This window comes from Struthio camelus, chromosome 3 (assembly GCF_040807025.1).
Source record: "Struthio camelus isolate bStrCam1 chromosome 3, bStrCam1.hap1, whole genome shotgun sequence".
NCBI lineage: Eukaryota > Metazoa > Chordata > Aves > Struthioniformes > Struthionidae > Struthio > Struthio camelus.
Window position 1 is genome coordinate 54641179 of NC_090944.1, and position 21858 is coordinate 54663036.

Below are 21858 nucleotides of genomic sequence, written 5' to 3' on the forward strand. Positions count from 1 at the left end.
CTTCCCGCAACAGCACAGTGTCAGTGGGAGAGGTGAAGAGTGATAGAGTGACATGATCCAAAATACGCTGCTGACTAAAGGTATTTGCCTGGCAGATGTGGGCTCAACTCACTTGCTCTTAAAATTTCAGATATTCCCCTCTCTCACACCTAAGAGAGCACAGTTAAGTTTACAGTTCTGCAGAAAGCAGAAATACATTCAGAATAAGGACACGGACCAGGAAACTATTTTAGATCCAGTACTTATCATTTACACACCAGTGACATATACAGCATAAAGACGAAATATACAGATTTTCATATATATATATATACACAAATCAACACAGTGCACAATTTCAAGTTATGTTACAATTAAGTGTACAAGTTTAAATATGGCTTTATAAACTAGTAGTAATAACAGTGCTAAATTAACATGTCTCATGTAATTTCATAGACAAACAACATAATGCAGCTACAGCATTGAAGTCTTCATGGAGCAACGTGTTGTTTCATTTTACTAGTAAAACCTTGTACACTGTATACAGCTGGATGTATCCCTTCCCCCTTACCCACACACACAGACTTTATTCCTGCTGGATTACACATCCCAGCGGTAAAAACCTGGGGACCTGCATTTTTCAAGTATCCTGAAAAATAAAAACCTGTACATTCTAGGAAAGATTAGTTATAAGAATAAATTAAAAAGTGAGGGAAGAATACACGCAAACACAGCGCCCAGTGAGAATACCGTCACAACAAGTGAAGCTTAAAAAGCACTGTCTTTTAGAGAGTTTAAAAAAACAAGGGTCATATCTTGCTTGTCTTACTCTAGGAAATAGCCCCAATAATGCAAGTTCTTAGGTGAGCATAATTAGACACAGGACTAAGAGATGTGGTAAATTCTGTCACTTGTAACCTCAGTAGGAAACGTTGGCTCTACTGAAGCTTATGGCACTTTTGTCAGTGACTTCAAAGGGGGTAGAATTTATTCGTTCTGTAAAAATTGAATGCCTTTTGAAAGTATATGCTCCAATTCAGCTTTAGGTTGCTGAATTGAATATGGAAATCATTAGATGAAATCCTACAATCGTTCTTATGCACAAGTCAAACTAAATGCCTGTAATGTTCTCCTCTGGCCTTAAAAATTTGTGAGTAGGGCAAACAAGATGCGGTACTACGAGTTTAGCACTGTAGTGACACAATGAACATTTTTCATCAGTTAACACTCCTGTGCTGTACACAGATACCCCATTCATTTTGCACACTCATCAGGAAACTGTAAAAACCTCTGCTGACAGGTACTCCACGTTACCAAGTACAGAAAAAGGATGAAAGAGAAGCCCTCCATGATGACCATCAGGGAGAGGACTGCTCAAAACTGCTGAGACAGAGCTGATTGCTGTTGCCAGTTCTCTCCACCAATGCAAAGCTGTAAAGACTAGGTAGGGTCAGTGGCCTGAAAATTAAATCCCTCCTCCCACCTTCACACAGACCTACGCACGAGGCACTGAGGGTTGGAGAGCACCTTCCCTCCGAAAGGCCACCAACCAAACACGAAGGCCAACGGTACCTCACCAGAGCAGGTTCATCAATAAGCTTGAGGCTGAATTCACTGCAACCCTCTATAAAAAGGTTGACTCCAGAAGGATCCTTTCATTTTCCTTTCCCTTCATCGTAAGCACACGATTCTGTAGGGCAAGGACAGGGTGACAGCACGTTGACTGCCTCAGCCGACAAGGAGCTACTAAAAGGAGTCCCTTCTCTGTCCATTTAGCACTAATGAATACCTGAAGCAAAGCACAGCATACGTGAATACTAGTAGCACTAACAAGCCACTGAAAACCACTGTGGTCATTCAAAGGTATCTTTAATCATCGTTGTCCATGGAAGATTAGACGATATTACTTGGATATTCCTCCACATCGCAGTCGCTGATATGTAGTGGCAAGACTAACACCTATACTACGTCTATTAACTTCCATATCCCAGTTAGCAGGCTGTCCAACGTAATTCTGTGTTTAACGAGCGTTTAGTTTGATCCTATGCCTAACTCATAGTTTTGCAGTATTTGGGGGTGAGGTGGGGAGGTTATGCTAAATAGCTACTTGTCCGAGGACAAATTCAAATTATTATTCAAACATCTAAGGTCAATATCCACTTGAATTCCTCTCCTTCAAATTTCACTTGGTGAGCAGCCCTGCATAAATCTGCACATAACACACTTTTCCAGCAGGCAATACTTTGTAAGGCTTAGTATTTGACAGATACAACCCTTTCAATGAAAACAGTATGAAACTGTCATGATTACTTGAGCAGACATCATTGACAAAAGGAAATTTGTGCCTGAACTGCTGCTGCAGAAATATTTCAGGCAGTATTTTTTCAAAGAGAATATAGATCTGGAGAGACATTGCCACGGTTTTAAAGTTCAAAATGTGTGACTTGCAGTGTTATAATTGGAAGGGAACAGTCCTCCAGATCTGAAACATCAGGTTCGGTTTGGTTTTTAAATCAAGCACCACATCTGTAGAGTTTCTGTAAGACCTATACGTCCCAGCGTCCGTGTTTTCCCCACTGACTATACTTGGTAACAGTGAGCTCTGCTGACACAGCCAGTGATGCTGATACTGATAAACAAATCCATTTTGACATGCCAAAGTGTTACACAATCAGACACTGCAATTCACATTAAGAAACAAAGCCGACTGTTTTAAATTTAACTTTATTGAAAATGCAGGGCTTTCTTTAAATTCCCATTTGCCAAATGAAGAAAAGACTAATTATCTATCCTCTTAAAATAGCATTATAGAAATAAATTTATTTCTTAGCCTTTGATGGTATTTAAAATGAAGTAACAGGGAGAAACTGCATTAGCTGTTAGCAGTAATGAAGAGAGAGACTCCAGCATGTGAATAAAGCATGGTTCCAATAAGGTTGGTGGAATTATACTTGCAAAACACTAGCCTGAAATCACAGATTCAGACTGTGTCCTTTACTGCGGATCCGTCAGTCAACGACATGACTGCATCCCATAGTAAGTCTCTCTCACGCACACATGCTGCTTCCTCCTGTGCCCATCCAAAGGGTATAAAGCGCTTCTTGCAACATTTTGGGAAGGGGTGGACAGAGCGAAGGAGGTGTGCTGAGCTAGCTTTCCTTCCGTGGGGACTGCCTACAGGGTTCTCCCCAAAACCAGACCAGGAGATTCAGCTGTGACCACAACCAAGCTCAGATCAGGCCGAGATCGTTATCACCCTCCCTGCACACAGTGTTGGGCATGACAGGCTGGGAGGCTCCCTTTCAATACCAAAGGTGAAGCCTCACAGTACGAGCCACCAGAAAAGACCGCAACTGCTGTGCAGGCAGCACACTCAAGCACTGGAAGAAAAGGAGCTGCAGCTCTCAAATATCTCAAAGACATTCAACTCTCAGGACACAGGCCTTTTGAACCCTTTCTAATGTCACTCTGTAATGAGAGTCTGGCCATTTCCAGAGCAGCTGTGGGATGCTCAACCAGAGAGAAATCTTTTGCAATCAATGTCTTCTTAGACCTAATGTCATGGACTCCTTTGCCCTCCAGCTCCAGTTTGAAAAAGCCATTAAAACTTACCAGCCACGCATTCTGCAGTGTGGGGCTGTCCTGGATTTCACCACTACAGGCACCCTATTTCCCAGGCCCTCAGTCAACGTTCTGGCCAGAATCGCAAAGATCCTTAAAATGGACTTATTTGCAATTTTGAAGAATAGAGCATCAGATCAAGGGACAGTGAGGGAGGAAAAAAGGATGTTCTCTGACAATTTTCCGTTCTATATAGTCCCTCAGCACTAAGATAACAATCGAGATGATCAAAGGGAAGCAGTGAAGGACTAAGAAAATGTTGCTCTCCTAGTAAAATTTTGGGAAGTTTCCAAAAAAAAAAGTTTTATTTTTGTTGGAGAAAACTCTTGTCTTCTCTCACTTTCTCCACGTGAGCCAAAACGGTCTACCACTTCTTTTACTGTTGTTTAAGTAAGCCTTTTTTTTTTAAGGTTTTTCGAAAACATTTTGCCACAAACATTTTTCAAAAGAAAAAAGCTTGGATTAAATCCTTTTAAGCACGTCTAACAGTCAATGTTTGGTTTGGACAGGATAAGTGAACCCAAAGATTTCCTACTAAACCTTGACAGTACACTATACATGTTTTCAGAAAAGAGAGACTGCTTTGTAATTTCATACCTAGTTTGAAACATAGCCAAACACAAAAATGTAGACTTTTTCCTAGAATAACTGCCACGAGGAGAATGTTATTAGCTTCTTCTCTAAAATAACTTGGGTAATTCCTAAGAAGTGGAAGGCATGTGACATGCTGTAAAATACATTCACCTAACTGATTAATAAATTGAGAAATCTCGGTTGACAATAAAAAGCTGCTTCTGCTTTTGTTATCCTTTTGGATCCTTCATTTTATTTTGTTTCACTTTCTACAACAAAATGTGTTATTGCACTTGTCAGAGTCAAGTTAAGCCTCCACTGAGGCATGCTGATTATTCAAAAATGAGGCAAAAGCAAAAACTCTACATGCAAATGTAACTGTGACCCCACTGCAAACTTTGACATGACGAAATGCCAAACTGAAGTGGTACGTTACCATGGAGGAACGTAGCAATATGATCTGAGCCCAGCCAAATCTCCTACTGCTTAGCAGAGGCCAGGATGGGGTCCACCTCACCTAACCTTTCTTCCTTCCCCCAACCCCTCTATATCACTCCTCTGTGGTATTTCAGTCTCTGGGTTCAGGTACTCACCTGGAGTTAACAACAAAGTTCAATTTCCTCTTCTGTCCAGGGTAATTTCAGAAGATACTTCCCAGGTGGTTACCTCAAAAGACATATTATTAGCTCCTTCAGACAAGGAGTTACTTTTTTCCCCCGTTCCTGGTTGGGAAAACAGCCAACTGACCTGAGGATTCCCTGCGTTCAAAGGGGAGTTCCTGGTTGTCAGGAGCTAGCTAGGAGCTCAAGCTTGTTGTGGTCATTCAGGTTGCGGTTCCTGCTCCTGAAATCCTTTATGCCTTCTACACAAAAACAGTCATTGTATAAAACGCCCTTGGAGCAGAACCCAGAACTCAAGAGTAGATGGCAACTAGATAAGTCTTCACTGGGACACCCAAATCCTTTTTCTGGATCTTGTCTCAGCTCTGAAATTCTCAAAGTAGTAATTATTCTTCATTCAGACTTAATGGTTACACTGGAATCTACTGAAACAGCAAACCCCCTGACTCAAAACTCTGCCCTAAATTATATCAGCCTCAATCCAGAGAAAGCCCATATTCACATTGTTCCAAGCAGCTTTAAAAGCTCCTGACCCCTGTGGCTACACATGCAAAATGAAGGCTTACTTGTGTGTAGACGAGTTGAATAAATGGATCCTCTCTTCTCATATTATTTGCTTTCCTCGGAAACACTGATTTCTGCAAACTCTGAACGCCCTGTGCCTGGAGCACCAGGCATAAAAACGCATGCGCCATAGATGGCCTGAGCACGTGGAGCAAGTCTGACACTCCTGGATCCAAGTCTGAGCTTTTTCTGAACACCCCCATAATGTAGCCATTTGCACTGGATTCAAACAACGCCAGAAACATCAAGTTTTCTGCCTGTGCTGAAGAACTGACTTGCCCAGGCTCTGTGAACGTGCTCTAATGAGACCTACCACAAGCCTACAGCTTTCTCAGTTTTTACTATCTGAAATGCAATTTCAGTAAACATCCCTCACAAGATGTGACAAAGATTTCAAATGATTTTGCTTCTTCCATCTTTCTCCTATTACATTAAAGAAAAAAAATCACGAAGATATAACCATGAGGGAAGGAAAAACCTTTTTAGTAGTCCAGTCACTTGGAATAAAAGACTACAGAACGCTTTTGATTTTTTCACCCTCCTCAACTTTGGGAAGATATCAAGAGGAATATTCTTGACTCAGATTCTCACTCCTCTAGGTTCAGTACTGCATAAGAGCACTGAATCTATCATACAGGTAATTCTGGGAACAAAGTTTCGGGCTACCCACTGAAAAGCATTTCAGATATTGGGGAATAAGATAGTGCCATAACACTGGATTTGCGCTACTTCTATGCCTGCTGCTGCGTGCAGCCATATGGAGTCAAAATCTAGACAAATATACGCAAAAGGGTAAAATTATGTCACTGACTTCCGGTTACCTTGTATTTTGAGATTACACAAACATTGCTGCCAGAGACCGATGGGCCAGCCTAGCAAACTTATAAAGAAAGGATTGCCCTCTGAACTCAAGCTGATCTTTTAGTAATTGAGACTTACTGCTGGCACATATCTGCTGTCAGCAGGGACCTCCAAGCCTGGAAGCAAAACTCTCCCAATGCTGAGAAGGTGGTGAAAGCTCAGCCTTCAAATATAGAGCTTTAAAAGCTCACTTTAATGGATAAACAAACACATGTACATTTTTAAATAAGATTTTCCTGATGTAGATCCCTGATATTCAGAATATCAGGACCCAAATTTTTGTAGCTAACATCTGTCCTGATGTCTGTGATGTTTCATAGGCATTCCAGACCATCACCTCTGCGCTTTCAAGCCCAAGACATAACTTTTTGTGCCCTACTCCCGTGCTTAGTTTGCTGGAAAGAGTCCTAAGTAATTGGATGATATCTTCCTCTTTCATTTTTGATTCTTTTTGCAAGTGATACTCATCCACGACAACAGAGATCACTGATTAGAGCCAAGTTCCAAGGAACTGGGCGGGGAATTTAGGAAACAGAGGCAAACACACACACCTCAGACCGCACCAATTGCGTGCTCTCATTGTAGCAGCCCCCGTGCACGGAACAGGCATGGGCATTCACTGCAGAATTATCCCCTTCTGCTTTCAGAGTCAGCCAGTTCTGTGTTTCCCCCAGAGCAAGCATTTTCCTGTCTAGGAGATACTCCACCAACTGTGAAAAGATCCCTAGAAAAAGGGGTTTTCCCTGAAAGCGCTGAAATTCTTCTGCGTATTTCAAACTCCAGGCTATCAGGACAACCAACAATTTACATTCCAAGGCACTTGTCTGCCATGTCTCTTCCCAGACCCTGTGACACAACCAACATACTATAAAAATTTTACTGAGGGATCCTGATTGATGTAAATTACCAAGAAAGCTACAGTTAAAATATTTTTAAAAGGGCCACTGTCAAAGTTTGCAGGCAAAATATCTGATCTCAGTCGTATGTTCACAAGACCAAAACTATCTTTATTTTCCAAACGCTTTCTTTCTGCTCAAAAATCAACTAGTCCAGGCCAAGCAACACTGGTGTACGTGCTTAACTTCACGTAGGTGAGTAAATCCAGTAGATTTATTCTGGCTTCTAACCTGCATTTAGGGAGACATGAACATGAGGCACATTAGCACCTGTGCAATCATTCTTGATTTAGTTTTCCAGATTCACATACATGCTAATAAAGATGCCTTACGCTCAATTCTGATTACCACTTCAGCACTTGGGAACCCTCACAGACCATGCCATTGACACGGCTGCCTACCACAGCTTGCTCCCAAGCGCTGCTTCTAAGAATTATTGTGTATTATAAAGCCAGTACAATGAAGGACATTCACTGAAGCGCCTTCCTAGCCAGCTCTAAAACACCTGATTGCCTGGGCCAACATCTTGCATTTACGCAGCATCCCACACCTAGAAGCATCCAAAATGGTTTCACAAACTTTATGTGAAGAGCATAAAGCACCCGCTCCTGAGATGCGCCAGACTTTTAGTAATAAACCCCAATTCTTTAGTAGTGTCTGGCCATAGCAGACAATAGACAGTGGCAGGAAGTAAAAACGTAATAATTATTCAAAAACATAGAAGAAATTTAGACGTCTCAGGCAGGCTTTAGCCAACACACTTTCCAAATGAGTGTTTGGGAGACTATACATTAAAAACACATTTTACTCCTGAATAAAAACATCCTAGAATGGAGATTTCAAACTTCTGCAAAGAACAAGAAACATTAAAAAGCTCTCTTCTGTAGCAATGCTTTCCTCCTGCCTTTCTCAACTGTCTCTAAAAGAAGTGGGAGCAGTTCTTTCCTGCATACATTCTGTAATAGGATATGCACCCAGAGTACAGGAGGCCACCAAATAAAATTCTTCCCAAAACTTTGCCCAAATCAATATTGCATCATTATTTCCTTCCAGGGGAGAAGGGCGTGTCAATAGCCCATTTTCCCTTTTTGTCCTCAGCCCATTTCTGTGGAGATAAGATCTCAACATAAACCAGCTTTTAAAAATACTCCACTTCTTGGAGGATTCTCCCACCTGATTCTGGGATCTGTTTTGCAATGGGAGCAAAACAGATTGAGAAGTCCCGTTGCCCTCTGGACCTCCAGTTTGCCCACGTGTGTTTCAAATAACTGTTTACCTTGGTTCCCTCTGAACAGTTACACAAAAAGAAATAAGGCTGAAACAGTCCAGGTAGCATATGATAGCCACATCGAGCACAATGATCTCTTCCAAAATGGTACAAACCTCTTCAGAACCTGGAAGAAAAAATAAATCAGACTGATTCCTAGAAACAGCATGTCTGCAAAGGGGAGATGCTTGTACACATCACTTGCATTGTTCCTGATCTCGGCAGTCATCCATGTCCACATCCGAATCAAAGAGGGAGTGTCCAGTGTAATCTGTGTCAGGGGTATGAGAAATGCTGTTCTCTGTCCCTTCCTCATCAAATGTTTCTGTCCTTGAATAAAAGCTGAAGTCCTGCAAGGGGGAGTGAGTCTTGCTTGCTTCACTGCTTTCCTCGGATTCATATAGAGTGTTATCATCATCATGGTGCCATTCTGGCCAAAATTTCCTCCTTATTCGTTCACAATACATAGCAAGGTTAATCAGTTCACCTGCAACACAACGCAACAGACTCCAGTAAATACATCTAGTCCATAATACTTCAGTTCACTTTCGGATGTCGAAACACATCCAAAACGTTTGGAAATAAATCATGCAGGTTCCTTCCTAAGAGGCATCAGAAATTTTGCTTCAAAAGGCCAAGATCCAGTCCGTTCTCTTACTGGCGCTGCTTAGAACTTTAATGCAACTTAAAATACATATTATTAACTTACATACAATAAGAAGGGTTACACAGAAATGAACACAAATATGCATGTAGCAAAATAACTATTCCAAATTCAACCTTCACAGAAATACTTCAAAAAGAACAAAATTCTAGTATTACAAGTTGTTCAAAATAAAAATTATTGCTCATTTTGCAGGACCTTGATTTCCAAACACAGGATTTTATGCTATATATGCAATTCATTCGTTTACTAAAATACAGTGATTTTGAATAACGTTTTGATTTTGCCACCACCAGATGGCAGCATTGCCCACAAGATAAATTTGGCACTTGTAAAGGTTTTTATGTGGTCACTGGTTCACCTTTTAATATTTCTAGCCCATCTGAGTATACTATGCTTTACATTTACACATTCACTTATGCAAGCGAAAGTGTGCTCAGTGAGAAGAAGTTGTAAAAACTTCAAAGAAGAACAGAATAGTCACAGCACGTGTGTGTGAAACCAGCACTCTTAATATGCCACAGCATGAGCCGCTGTATGGGCAGAGTCAAACAAACTGCCTGGGTATTTGCATCCATTATCATCTATTCATCTTGGTCAATAAACATAGTATTCTTTCTTGAAATCCATAGACCCCTGAGAATTTTACCTCCGATTCCCTCAGAGGTCAGAATGAAAAAGGATTGTATAGACAATAATCACGTCCCCATTAAACAATCTCAAGTATTTTTTACTCATGCAGTGTTTTAACAGTGAGCAAGTCTATGCCTCCAAACTGCTCCTTTAGTAACAATCTGTTGCACAGAGTAGATCTACAGATTAGATTCATTCCTTTTGTAACTATTTCACGTCCTTCTCCTCCTCCTTAGCTCCTCTCACTTCCCATACTGTGCAATTTTATTCTGAAAAGGGATGCCAAGATGGTTCCACCGGGCTTTCTCACGCTTTTATCACTCCACAAGAAAGGAAAAGAAAAAGAAAAGAAAAAAAAAAAAAAAAGGAAGCATGCTGGTTCCAATTTATGCAAAAACACAGTGACTCCAAAGTCAGCCATTCTTTCCTTGTCCTTTATTTTTAATAACAACAAAGGCTCTAATTCCAATGGGACAGCAGAACCTACAGCTCAAGGAAAGTACTCAGCAGAATCTGGCTCATGGCAGTGCTTCCATCTTCTAATACCTCACCAACATTCATTCCTTAAAGGCATTCAGTCTTTGCTATGTTAAACAGGGAAATGATCAAGTACAGGAATAGAAACAATTATACCACGTAGAACATTAAGGAGAAAACAAACAAGAATTTGATGAGAAAACAACATACGGTATAAACACTAAATCGAAGGCAAGAACAGCCCATGAGGTAGTTCAAGTGCTCCTGCAATCTTCAAATGTCCTTACAAGGTGCTCCAAGTTTAAACACAGCAATGCCACCAAGAGATTTTCAGAGATCATTTAAACTTTCTTACCTTTGATTAGTCTCTCTGGTCTAGTCCCTGGCAGTGTCCACATTGCCTGTGCCAGATGTCCAAAGACAGTGGCATCCACAGTGGAAAGCTTCGGTCCCATAATGTACTTCTTGTCACCTATAAATACAATAGCAAACATTTGTGGAATGGCTGCCATTCTCCCCAGTACAAAACTGGAATTTTCTACATCTTGAACACATCTTTTTACTGAAGTGATTTCGTGAGGATCTTTATGCTCTTTAAGATAACAAGGGTTCAAAGACAGGGACTCAATATGGTTCAAATAGAATATGGTTCAAAATTTGCTTCAAGAATACAGTTCAGAAGCTGTTCCTTGAGGTGAAATCTATTACCGCAGTTTCCCTGTGTCCATCACTTCTATAACTAGGCCAGTTACAGAGCCACTGACCAAATAATCTCCTCTATTCCTCACAATAGGCAAAGGACACACACTGCAGTAGTTCTGTGTTTTAAATCTTCTCTGCAATCAGTAGGTGCTTGAAAGCATGATTTTCTCATCAGAGGTAGACTCAAAATCACTCCCATGTTAAATGCATTGCCGAAAAAAGTTGGTCACCCCGTATCTCTCATGCTTGCTGATCCAGTTTCAGGCCATCACTCTGGCTGCGCTGAAAGCCAACCCAAAGCTTTCCTCTTCCAGTGCTTTTTCAGATCAAAACTGATGTTATCAGTCACACTAGTAGTGAATGCGAAAAGAGACCTATGTCCTGCTTCTAGATACATTGGCCTAGGCAGGAATGAGCAGCCTGGAGCTTTGAGGAAGTTTGCCAAGGACCTTCTCACATCATACGTTGCTCTGACTATTGTGGCAACGACTCTTCCCTTTCCCTCCCCACAAACTGTTTCCACTTTCAGCCCTAATGCAGGAACAATGCATTTGTGAGAGGCACCAAAATGAGTCCTGGAGAGACTTAGGAGATAAGTGCCCCACAGACAACAGCAAAGCAGACTTTCCCCACATTATCTGAAAACATCCCACTGTCTTAACTACAAAAATAGAGAACAGGTATTTTACTCTTAGTTCCTCCTAGCCTCGAACAATGTGATTCATCCCACAGTTTTAACCATCTAGAAGACAGGTGTCTCGTTTAAGCATATTTGCTGGGCTTCCCTCTATCATCAGTCAAGTTACTACCTCTTTGATGAAATGGTGGAGTAACCCATGCCCTGGTGGTGTTCATCTCCCTGTGACCTGTCACGGAAATCCAGACAAAGGTATCTAAAATGTGAGCAGCTAAAGCTAGGCAAGATAAATCCCCCGGTAAGGGCCATGATTCAGACAGCTCAAAGACGTGCCTCTGTCAGCAGCACATGAGAGAAATGGTAATTTAGGCTGCCCCACTCACTGGCAGTCCCACAGACCTCCTCCTACATGCAGACCAGAGAGAGGTGGGTGCAACACCCAAGTTACACACCTGCTGCAGACAGCTTCACTCTAGCCTTCTGCCACTCACCACAGGTCTCCAACGCAGGGGCAACTTCATGGCATTTTACCTTACGTAAAGAGTCCCTCAGCAAGCACAAAAAGGAGACTGCCAGCTCATTTCACCTACCACCAGTGCAGCACCCCAGCCTCCAAGCACTGATTTCTAACTAGCAGGAACCAAATAACAGCATTTCATCAGGTATGCAGGTAGGCAAGTGAGAAGAGCCACACGGGAATGTCTTGGTCCACAGGCTACAAGCACATCAGGAGAGACATCTGCCTGTTCTGCATCGCTATGCTGCCCAGCTCTCTGGGGAGCTGACCACCGTGAAAGGTCCCAAGGGGCTACCGCACTACAAATAAATGGATAACTAAATAAGACATGCAAGAAAATTACATCTCAAAGACACCATTTTACCAAAGAAACATTCAGTATAAGTTTACTTCCTAAGCGCAGGCAATAGACCTGGAGCAAAGACCCACACAGGACATAGAAATGAAATATGCTGTATTTTTTCCAGAGGTCAGGTTAGAGGACTGAATTGTTCCTCCCTTGGCCCAAAGTGCTATACACTCTGAAATGTGGCATGTAATTGAATTCTCCAAATCCAGTTATTCCAGCTCTCTAGGACATTCTTCCCCTGTCCAATATAAACCGCCTGCAATTCAGGTGAATTATTAAATGTTAAGGTTATTAAATGGGTTTAGAAAAAATGTCCAGCATTAAAATGCGGCAAATTCCAAAGTACAGTACAACCAAGTCTGTTATCCCTCTGTACTACAGAGGTTAATCTGTACCCACAGCAGAAACTCTAGGTACACAGGGATTCCATGAGTGTAGCCGGTGCCTAAATTTCAGCATTCAGCACCCCAAGAGATATTTAGGGCTCAGCACTTCACTGCTGCACTCCCCGCCTTCCCTTGCACACAGCTATCTCGCAGGTCAATGCGGAGCTGAGATCACTGGAGGCTGGGAACTCAGATACGATTGCCAGCTCCTGGTAAGTTGTGAAGTCAGACAGGCTCTACCACCAAGCGCACAGATGGATGCAACGCAAACTTCATCTTCTTACACGTGAAGCTGGAGATGCATTTGAGCTGGCTTTTCTCCTCACAGTCTACCACCAACTTGTTCACAGGCACATTTGTCCAGATCACAGACCGGGACCATGGAGCTAAGCTATTTTCGGGTCCAGCTGAGCTCTGAGACAGCAAACACCAGCTACTTCTATGCTAGTAAATAAAACAGGACAAGGGCGCAGAATTCAAGCACTAGCCCAGTCGCTCAGACTGTTTATTGCTAACATGCACCGGGTGCAGATTCAGATGGTGTCTAGGCACAGACTGAAGATAACACGTCAGGAGCTGTTCCCAATAACCAGTTTGGGAAGAGCTCCTGTTTTTTGTTGTTGGATTTGGGAGGAGAGAGAAGGAGTTTAAGGCTGCTGGACGCAAGCCAAGCTGGGCCACTCAGTTTCAGGCCAGAGAGTAATTCCTGTCCAGCCTTATTTAGAGGCTATGCACAGATCCCTAGCTGCACTCTCTTTACGGGGAAGGCTAGGAAACATGTTGTGAAGAAATCCAATGAACGCTGCGTGTGGCCACACGCAGGTCAGAGGGCGCTAGTTCAAGCCAACAAGCCCAGCCAGCGCTGCAGCGGACTCACCAGCTCGGGTGCAGCATCAGACCGGCGCACAGAGCCGGGCCGGACCCTGCTCCTGCAGCCGAGCGCCCCCCTCCTCGCCAACCCACAGCCGGCGAGCCGCAGCACGGCAGCCGGGCCCGCCTCGGGAGTCAGCTCGGGGCGAGGATAGCAACGCCGAAAGAAACTCCACTTCCGTCTGCATTGCAGTCCCCAGCGCCCGCGTTTATCTCAGGTCTTGCGTTTTAACTTCACTGACCTAGATATCGTCTAAGGATCTGAAACGCATTGAGCCGGGCATAATAAAGCCCTCTGGGATGGGAGGTGTATTCTTCACTCTGGTTTTACCTTCTCCTATGTGCCTTCTGACAACGCACATCAAAACTCAGATTCAGAACCCTGCCGTGATGCTATACAACTATCAGGTATGAGGTGAATATCATTTTCAAACAATACAAGGAAAATATATTTGCAAGTTAGAGGCTGTAGGATAGAGTGCAAGACGATACCAGTGGGGTAGGGTGGTCCATCACAGAAGGATTAGTTCTAATTCTCATTTTTATAAGAGATGTGGAGGACTTTATTAAGGAAACAGGGACAAGGATGGTTCTCAGAAACGGAAAGGAAAAAAAAAAAAAGTGTCTGGGAATGTCAAAATGAATGTCACAAGAGCAGGCAGCTGCCAGGTTATCACTCTCTGGAAGCAGCTCTTGGAATTCAAAAAAGTTATTTGCATACCCACGTGTATTTTTCCTGTTAAAAAATAGGGAGCATTAAATTAATCTGATATGCCTGATGACTGACAGCTGCAGTTTGATATATGCAGCTCCTCTGCGCTATAGACATCCATTTGAAGCTCTTAATATTGCCCCCTAATTAACAGTCAAAATCCCAACTGCTTTCTCTTCTGGGAAAACACATGGGCACGTACACCAGGGAAGGAATCTTGCAAAGATTTTTCTGCCGGCGCTAAGCTGACTCATTGCCACTTCTTAACCCCAGTGAAACAGGAGAGGCTCCAATGAGGCTGTAAGTCACTCATCCAACTTCCAGCCTCCACCCCAGGATATTAACGTGGAAGCCACAGTTATCTAGACACAACCATGAAGAGCTGGCTGGAGAAGACTTTAACATACTGATGTTAGTGGAAAAAAATTAAGGCAGTTACAGATTTGAAAAACGCACCAAAAATCAAAAGAGCAAATACAATGATTCATATAACTGTATGCTGACTAATCTGACATCCATTTCAGACAGGAAGATTAAAAAAAACGCACAAGATACCTATCTAGGAGCAGGGAATGGAGGGCATATCCAGTGAACGGGAGACAGACAGAAACAGTTCTTTCTCCCCCTGCTGTGCTCAACAGATAAAGAAAATACATTACAGAGATACTTGAAGATTTCCACCTACTTTTCCCACCAAAAACAAGACTGAGAGGTAATTTGATTATAGCATTTATCTTCAGGAGACGACAGAGGCCACCCAGGGAGGGGAAGGAAGAACTAGGAGGAGAGCCCACGGACAAATTCCTATTTAAAACAGATTTTGAACAGATTTCAATGTAATTAGCAGCTGTCACCGATTACTAATGAAAGTGGTGGCACCTCCACCTCTTGAAATCTTGAAATCAAAACGGGATGCCTTTTGGAAAGGCACGCTTTAGCCAGAAACAAGACACTGGCCTCCGGACAGAAACTGAACAGTCTGATTCAGAGATCTGTCTAGATGATTTAATGATCCCTTTCAACCTCAGACTGAGCGTCAGTGTAGACTCAAGAGACAGAAGGATGCAGACAAATCTGGGGGCAGACTGAAAAGCAATTATAGAAATGCAAACTCAGTAATGGTTACAAATAGAAAAGGGTTCAGTTCAATTTGTCTTACCCGCATGACTTCTGCAGACCATCTGCTACACAGTGTGGGCTAAGCTAACTCTGAATAGAGCTCTACTCCTTAACTCTACCACACATGCGTGGACCCAGGGAAAGATCAGAAGACTGAGAATGATCAGACTAAGCTACTGAAATTGTCTGTCTTACCTTAGCATGTCATTTCTGCAGCACACAAAAGGCTGATGAATTTGGGTGTGGGAGATGCACTGGACTACACTGACTACTCTAAACAAAAACAAAAAAAAAAATCAAAAGCCCTTTAAGAGTGTTCAGGAGTATGCTTCAGTTTTCTCTTGGAGACTACGTATGTTATAGATACACAGATAGGGATCCCTTGGCAGATGGGGATGACTTAAGTGTAGACACATCCACTGCTGCTGAAAATCCCTTAGCTCAGCCTGTCAAGACTGCCCAGCCAGAACCAGTGGGCTCTGCTGAACTTCCAAGTCGTAAGTTGAACCTACTCCAGCTCCCTCACAACCCCATTCCTCTCTGCAATGTTTCTGGGGTTTATCCACATGCTGCCAGCCTCGAACGTGCGACAACTGCAGTCCCACAGCAGAGGGAACCTTGAGTAGGCCAGAACTTTGCAGCAGGTGCCTGCTTTTCTTCCAAGGTGAGCTGCTCCCTCCCTTCCTCCTCCAGGAAGGAGGAGAGGCCCTTAAGCCCCAAAATAGTTTTTATTCAAAGAGGCACCAGCGTAAATAACATTTTTGGTTAGTAGACAAAACGGAGCATGAGAGAGAATTGACACAAAGGGATTGCCAGCAAATTTCCCTTTGCCCACTGCATTCATGCACCATGTTTATTCTTCACCTTGCTCTTGATCCAGCAACTCTGCTGTTTCCCAAGTTTCAGAAAACTCTGCACAGCCCTCTCTAGGGCTTTGTAGATATCTTCTCTTCCAAAACATCACTGAAGTCTGGTAGTGTCTCCTCCTGACCTTTCTCAGCACGCACTCAGTTTCTGCTTTCTGCTGAGCTCTCCTCACCCTTGCTTTCCCCATCCACCCTGTGCTTGTCTGTTTAGAGCATATGCAATCTCCTCCCTCTGTAGCACAGGAACACTGCAGGAACCAGGACAGGGCCATGAGGCATCCTTCCTGCCATCTGCTCAGCCACCCCTTTAGAAGAATCAAAACTGCGAACAAAGCAACTATACAACTACCATCTCTCTTGGTGTCTGGTTTAAGGTTATTCAGTATTTTCTAATCTCTTTGCATATAGGGAGAGACAATCTCAAAGGAAGGGATCACCTTCCCCAAACTACTTCCTTGAAAAACTGATTTTACACAGAAGCATTATGTGGTTAGGGGTTAGCAGGCTGCGAGGTGAGAAGCACAACATAAACAGCTCTGGTACACATTTCAGTCGCAGCTACACAACAGAAAAGAGTTTCATATGATTCTAGCTGAATGAGGTCAACCTTAAGACTAACTCTAAAGGATCCACCTAAAATAACCAACAAGCCTAAAACCGTCCATTCTGGTAATACAGACCCATCTCTTACCAGCAGCTTTGAATAATGCTGTAACACCAACCAAATACAACACGCTCCAGCTCATAAAAATAACATATGCAAAGGATTTTCAAATGACAGCCTCATAATGATCCATAAAATAGTCATGAGGCCCATTAAGAAAAACGAGATCCCCAGAGTATAAATAAGAGGTTTCATTTTCAGAACTAATACTGCATTTTCCTAAATTCACATAGCAAAATGCCATTCCAAACTCACAGGTCACATTTTGTTCCTCTACATAGAAACATCGAGCGCTTAGCAAAAAAATCAGATGGCACCTTTGCCTCTCTAGGAAAGCAATTTAATAACAGGCAAACAGAAAGGAAAGAAACACTGTCCCTGCAAGAATGAAAGCAGCACAGAATTACAGCACTAGGGTGTATTCCACCTATTCACAAAATCTAGATTATTTGTGCACGTGGCAACAAAATGCGAGTTTTCGCGCAGGCTGACAGGAACCATATGCAGTCAATCTAATCATGCAGACAATGGACCGCGAAGAAACAGAATACATGTAATTCATTGTACATTACCCAGAAGGCCTGCTAGGGACCGCATGTCTTTCTCCATCAATGTGTATATCTCTTCCTCAGAGAAGCGGCCAATGCCATGGCCATACATTTCCCGTTTCACAATCCCTTTTGTCAGATGACAGAGAATCCACTTCAGTAAGTCACTAAAGGGGCCATACACCGAAATCATCTTTCGTGTCTCATGGAGATTTTGCACCCATTGGCAATACGCTAAAGTCCTGGAAGGATATGAAAATAAGTTATAACAGTGCAATACCCAGACAGCCCATCACCACCTTCAACAGTTCGCACAAGGGTTAGACAGAGAACTTTCTTAATACTTAGTGCTCATTGCTCTGACAGAGAGCTAGTTTCCAGTAAAAAGTAGACCTTGATGGCACTCACACTGTCAATGAGAACTCTAGATACCGCAACCGGTTTTCCAACACTTATTCAGACTGCCTAGTGTTTAGTCTCTCAAGAAGTCATGAGTCCCTTAAGGAAAAAGGAGGTTCACATTGAACTATAAACAGGGCTGCAAACTTTTGCTAAATTACCATAGCAAAATGCTGTGCCAAAAGGATTTATTAGCTGAAGACAGTCAGACGGCACAGACCTGGGCAAGTGGGGACCCTTTCCTGCCGACCTACTCCTCTGGGTTTCTGTACTACTGAAACTTAGCCATGTAGCAACTTTCCCCCAAAATAAATATCCTTTTAACAGTTCAAAAGGACTCTGCTCTCCTCAAAAACTAACAAGGATACAATCTTTATCAAAAAAACCCACACATACAGTTGAAGAGGTGGTTGTTAAATTAGTTATCTCCTGAATGCTTTCACCTCCTGATAAAGATATTGATCTTATGTGGAATACATTTCTAAAGGACTCTGTTGTATTTTAGCTTTACTGAATGGCAAATATATTACTTTGAAAGAACTCTTTATCAAAATTTACTTTGCCAGATAAAATTTTTGTTTCCTTGCATGAATTTTTATTCTTTACTGCTCTAGCCCGGAAAGAAAAAAATGGGTTTGTTGCTGTTACTAGTTAAGAAACTTACGCAAAAAGAACCATTAACTTTTCTAATACGTAATACCTTCTGATAAGAGGCATTATGATGAAATAAAAGACACCACAAAACTTCCGTCACTAATTTCACAGGAAATTGGAAAAAGGGCTAAGAGACCATTAAATCTCAAAGTAGATGAGACAAACATATGAAGCCAACAGGGTCTCATAAATATTGGGAGTTTATAGCAATTATTTCATGATATTTTCAGCAATTTCCAAACTGAAAAATCTGAAAGTGGACTTGCACATTTGAGACAGTATGAAAACAGGCTCACAGAGACAAAATAAAGTGACATTACATAGAAAAGTTGAAATATCAAAAGTTGCAAGTTCACTCATGTAATATCTTTACATTAAACGCTTCAGTTTACAAGATAATACAATCAGAACTCAGTTTTTCCAGTTTTTAATATGATTTTGATTTTATCTCCGTACATATTTCTAATTGCATGTTATCTCCTTAGTGTCTATACTGATCAGCTAACTCAAAAAAGGAAAAACAAAGCAAAATCATCTGGGAAACACCTGTATATTTTTTAGATGCATGTTTTACCATGAACAGAACCTGTATACTATGAACAGAAGCTGAATTCGGCACTCCCATCACAGAACAACTACTTTAACACCATGAAAAAGTTCTAATCTTTTAAGAAGCTGTTTTTACAGATTCTTTACTTGAATTACTATTTACATGAGGTAACAGAAGAATATTGGCCATAACAGTTGGAAAAAAAAAAATCCACTTACAGCTCAAATTTACAATTCTATCAACACAGAGCATAAAAGACATTTTCAATTCTATTAAAAATTGTCTACTGTAGCACAATGTCTTCTACTCAAATTGATTTCTCTAAGTCAGTAATGCTGAGGCATGTGCATGAACAATAAAGAACAAAAATGTGCCTGGGTTTCTGATGGCTTTTATCCTCAACAAAATTCCGGACAACCTCTTGTATCATATGAATATGACAAAAGCATTTCCCTGATGTTTCATACGCTTTGATACAACTCTTTGAATGGAAATGTTTTACATTAGCCTTCTTATTTTTCAAAATGGACAAATCTGCGTAAGTTACTAGGCCAGTATCAGCAAAGTGGAGTTTCAGACAACGCCAAATTTAGAAAGGGGCACCAACATAAAAGGAGGAACGCAGAGCCTGCAGGCATAGGAGTAAACAGGTACTGAAAGACTGGAAACACTAACTTTAGCTAAAGGATGTAGTGCAAGATTGCTGTGTTCCAGGAACAGATATAAAAGGTGACACAGAAACTAAGGAAGACGGAAAGAAAACTGTGCCAAAAGCATATGGGTGTTTGATAATGCAGAACATTTCAGAAGTCTAGGCCTGCAAAAGGACAAAATGCCCTGGACAGATACAACTTTGAACAGGAAGAAAGAATCTAGTCTTGACGCTAATGTCAGGAAATAATTACAACTATTATCTAGATCTGTCTGCTATTATTTATATTACTTTAATAAGCTATAGCAAATCTGTTCTCCAAAAGCACTGCTGTGTGTCTCACTACAAAAACACTCTTTTCCCAGTACGTACGAAATCAGCTTCACTTGGGAATTCTGCAGCACAATTTAGTTGCTTTAAGACAACAGGGCTAGCCACAGGGAGGGACAAAAAGAAAAACAAGACAAAACAAAACAAAAAAGAAGGGAGAAGACCCTGTTCTAGTATTTTAGAAAAATCACTACAGTCATAGACAACTAATTCAGCCCTTTAGAGCTGCCACGACTATTGTTCGGCCTGGATCTCACCAGTGAGCTGGCACTGCACCAAGAACAATTAACCATGTCTAGGACAGCTTTAATTTCATGCGACAGGATGAACAAGGTTTCCCACAAAGCCAATTAGTCTGTGCTGAAAGGAAAGAAAAAAAAAAAAAAAAAAAAACCACACACATTTCCCTAGCACTCCCCCTTGCTAGCTCTGGGGCAGAAAGTGTTTGGATGTGGAAGAGGCAGAGACCAGACGAAGCATCTGACAATCTGGATAGCAATGCAGTGAAAGCAGAATGCCACTGGATTTAGGTAATCTTGTCTAGACTAAACTGTCAAACATAGCCTTAGATGTGTGCTTGTCACTTTCAATAAGCAAAGTTGTCACAGGTCCCAAATCTCAAATTTCACATGGGTGAAGAATGCAGCTAACCAAACAACCACTGAGTTCATTCCTAAAAATCTATGGTCCTGAGCACACAAAAGCAAAGAAAAACATAGGGTCAGATTTAAAGATAAAGTTAAAACCACTTTTAAAACTAGCTTTACCAGGTACTTTCTCAAAATAATTAGATTCAAAGGTTGATTAATCTGTGCCTCTCACCAAAAAAATGTTCCTCTGTATTTAATCCCACCCATCATCCCTCCACCCACATTCCCTAAATAGAATATTATCAAAGTTACCAAAAAGTTAGGAAATATCAGAAATCAGGTAGTCTATGTAACCTAATTCAGCCTAATTACATAGTTTACAGTATAGTTAGTAGTTATATGATCACATAATTATTTTAAATATTTGCCTGAACTGAGCATTTTGGGAAACATATTAGCATTTGCATTTGCGCCGGAATATCTGTACAAATCTTACAGTATAAATACCACAGTAACACATTAAAAATAATGCTATAGGGGAGAAGCAAATCTGAAGTATAGATATAACAGCAGCTTTAGCCTCGTTATGTAAATCAGGAGAAGAGATGGAAAAAGTGACTCATCAACAGTGGCTTGCCTGATCATCCCTAAACTGAAGTTGGGGGGGAAAAAAAAAAAAAAAAAAAAAACAAGGCAAGGGAAAGCTGTTCAGATTGATGTGAACTGGAGGTTATTTTTCCCATCTAAATCCTGTGAAAGGTCGAAGAATGTGGAGCGGAATTTCTAACAAAGTCATTCCACAAGCGGCTGCAGAAACCCTGTCTGCCGTGCCACTCCTTAGAGTAAATGGCTTTTAAGATGGCAGCAGTATTCAACCCTCATCATTGCCAATGACAGGAGAGACAGCACTGTAATAACTGACTTAATATAAATGATGTTTAAATACATCTGTTCAATATATGGCAAGTTTGAATACCCAAAGTCAGATTCACTTATCATATCATGCTTTTCTGTTCACACACTGCACATACCCAGCTTAGACAACAAGGCAGGAGGACCATGTTTACATGGTCCTCTTGAAAGGCAAAACAAGCAATGAATTACACAAATATATGTAAAAATCACTAAGGTTGCATTTGACAGTACAACTAAACCAAC

General features: G+C 41.6%; 1 protein-coding gene across 2 annotated transcripts in view; it reads right to left on the bottom strand.

The window, feature by feature from the left end:
- Nucleotides 1-225: 225 nt before the first annotated feature.
- FAXC (failed axon connections homolog, metaxin like GST domain containing) overlaps nucleotides 226-21858 on the bottom strand; it is a 35110-nt gene continuing 13477 nt past the window's right edge. The window contains exons 4-8 of one of the 2 annotated variants that reach the window (XM_068937858.1): nucleotides 17550-17767; nucleotides 10511-10627; nucleotides 8587-8868; nucleotides 8391-8508; nucleotides 226-7345 (exon numbers count right to left, since the gene is read on the bottom strand). In XM_068937858.1, coding sequence (XP_068793959.1) covers nucleotides 7252-7345; nucleotides 8391-8508; nucleotides 8587-8868; nucleotides 10511-10627; nucleotides 17550-17767 — 829 coding nt within the window. In that variant the 3' untranslated portion in view covers nucleotides 226-7251. Of the gene's footprint in view, nucleotides 8869-10510; nucleotides 10628-17549; nucleotides 17768-21858 lie in introns of both variants that reach the window. The other variant, XM_068937857.1, reaches the window with a different exon arrangement.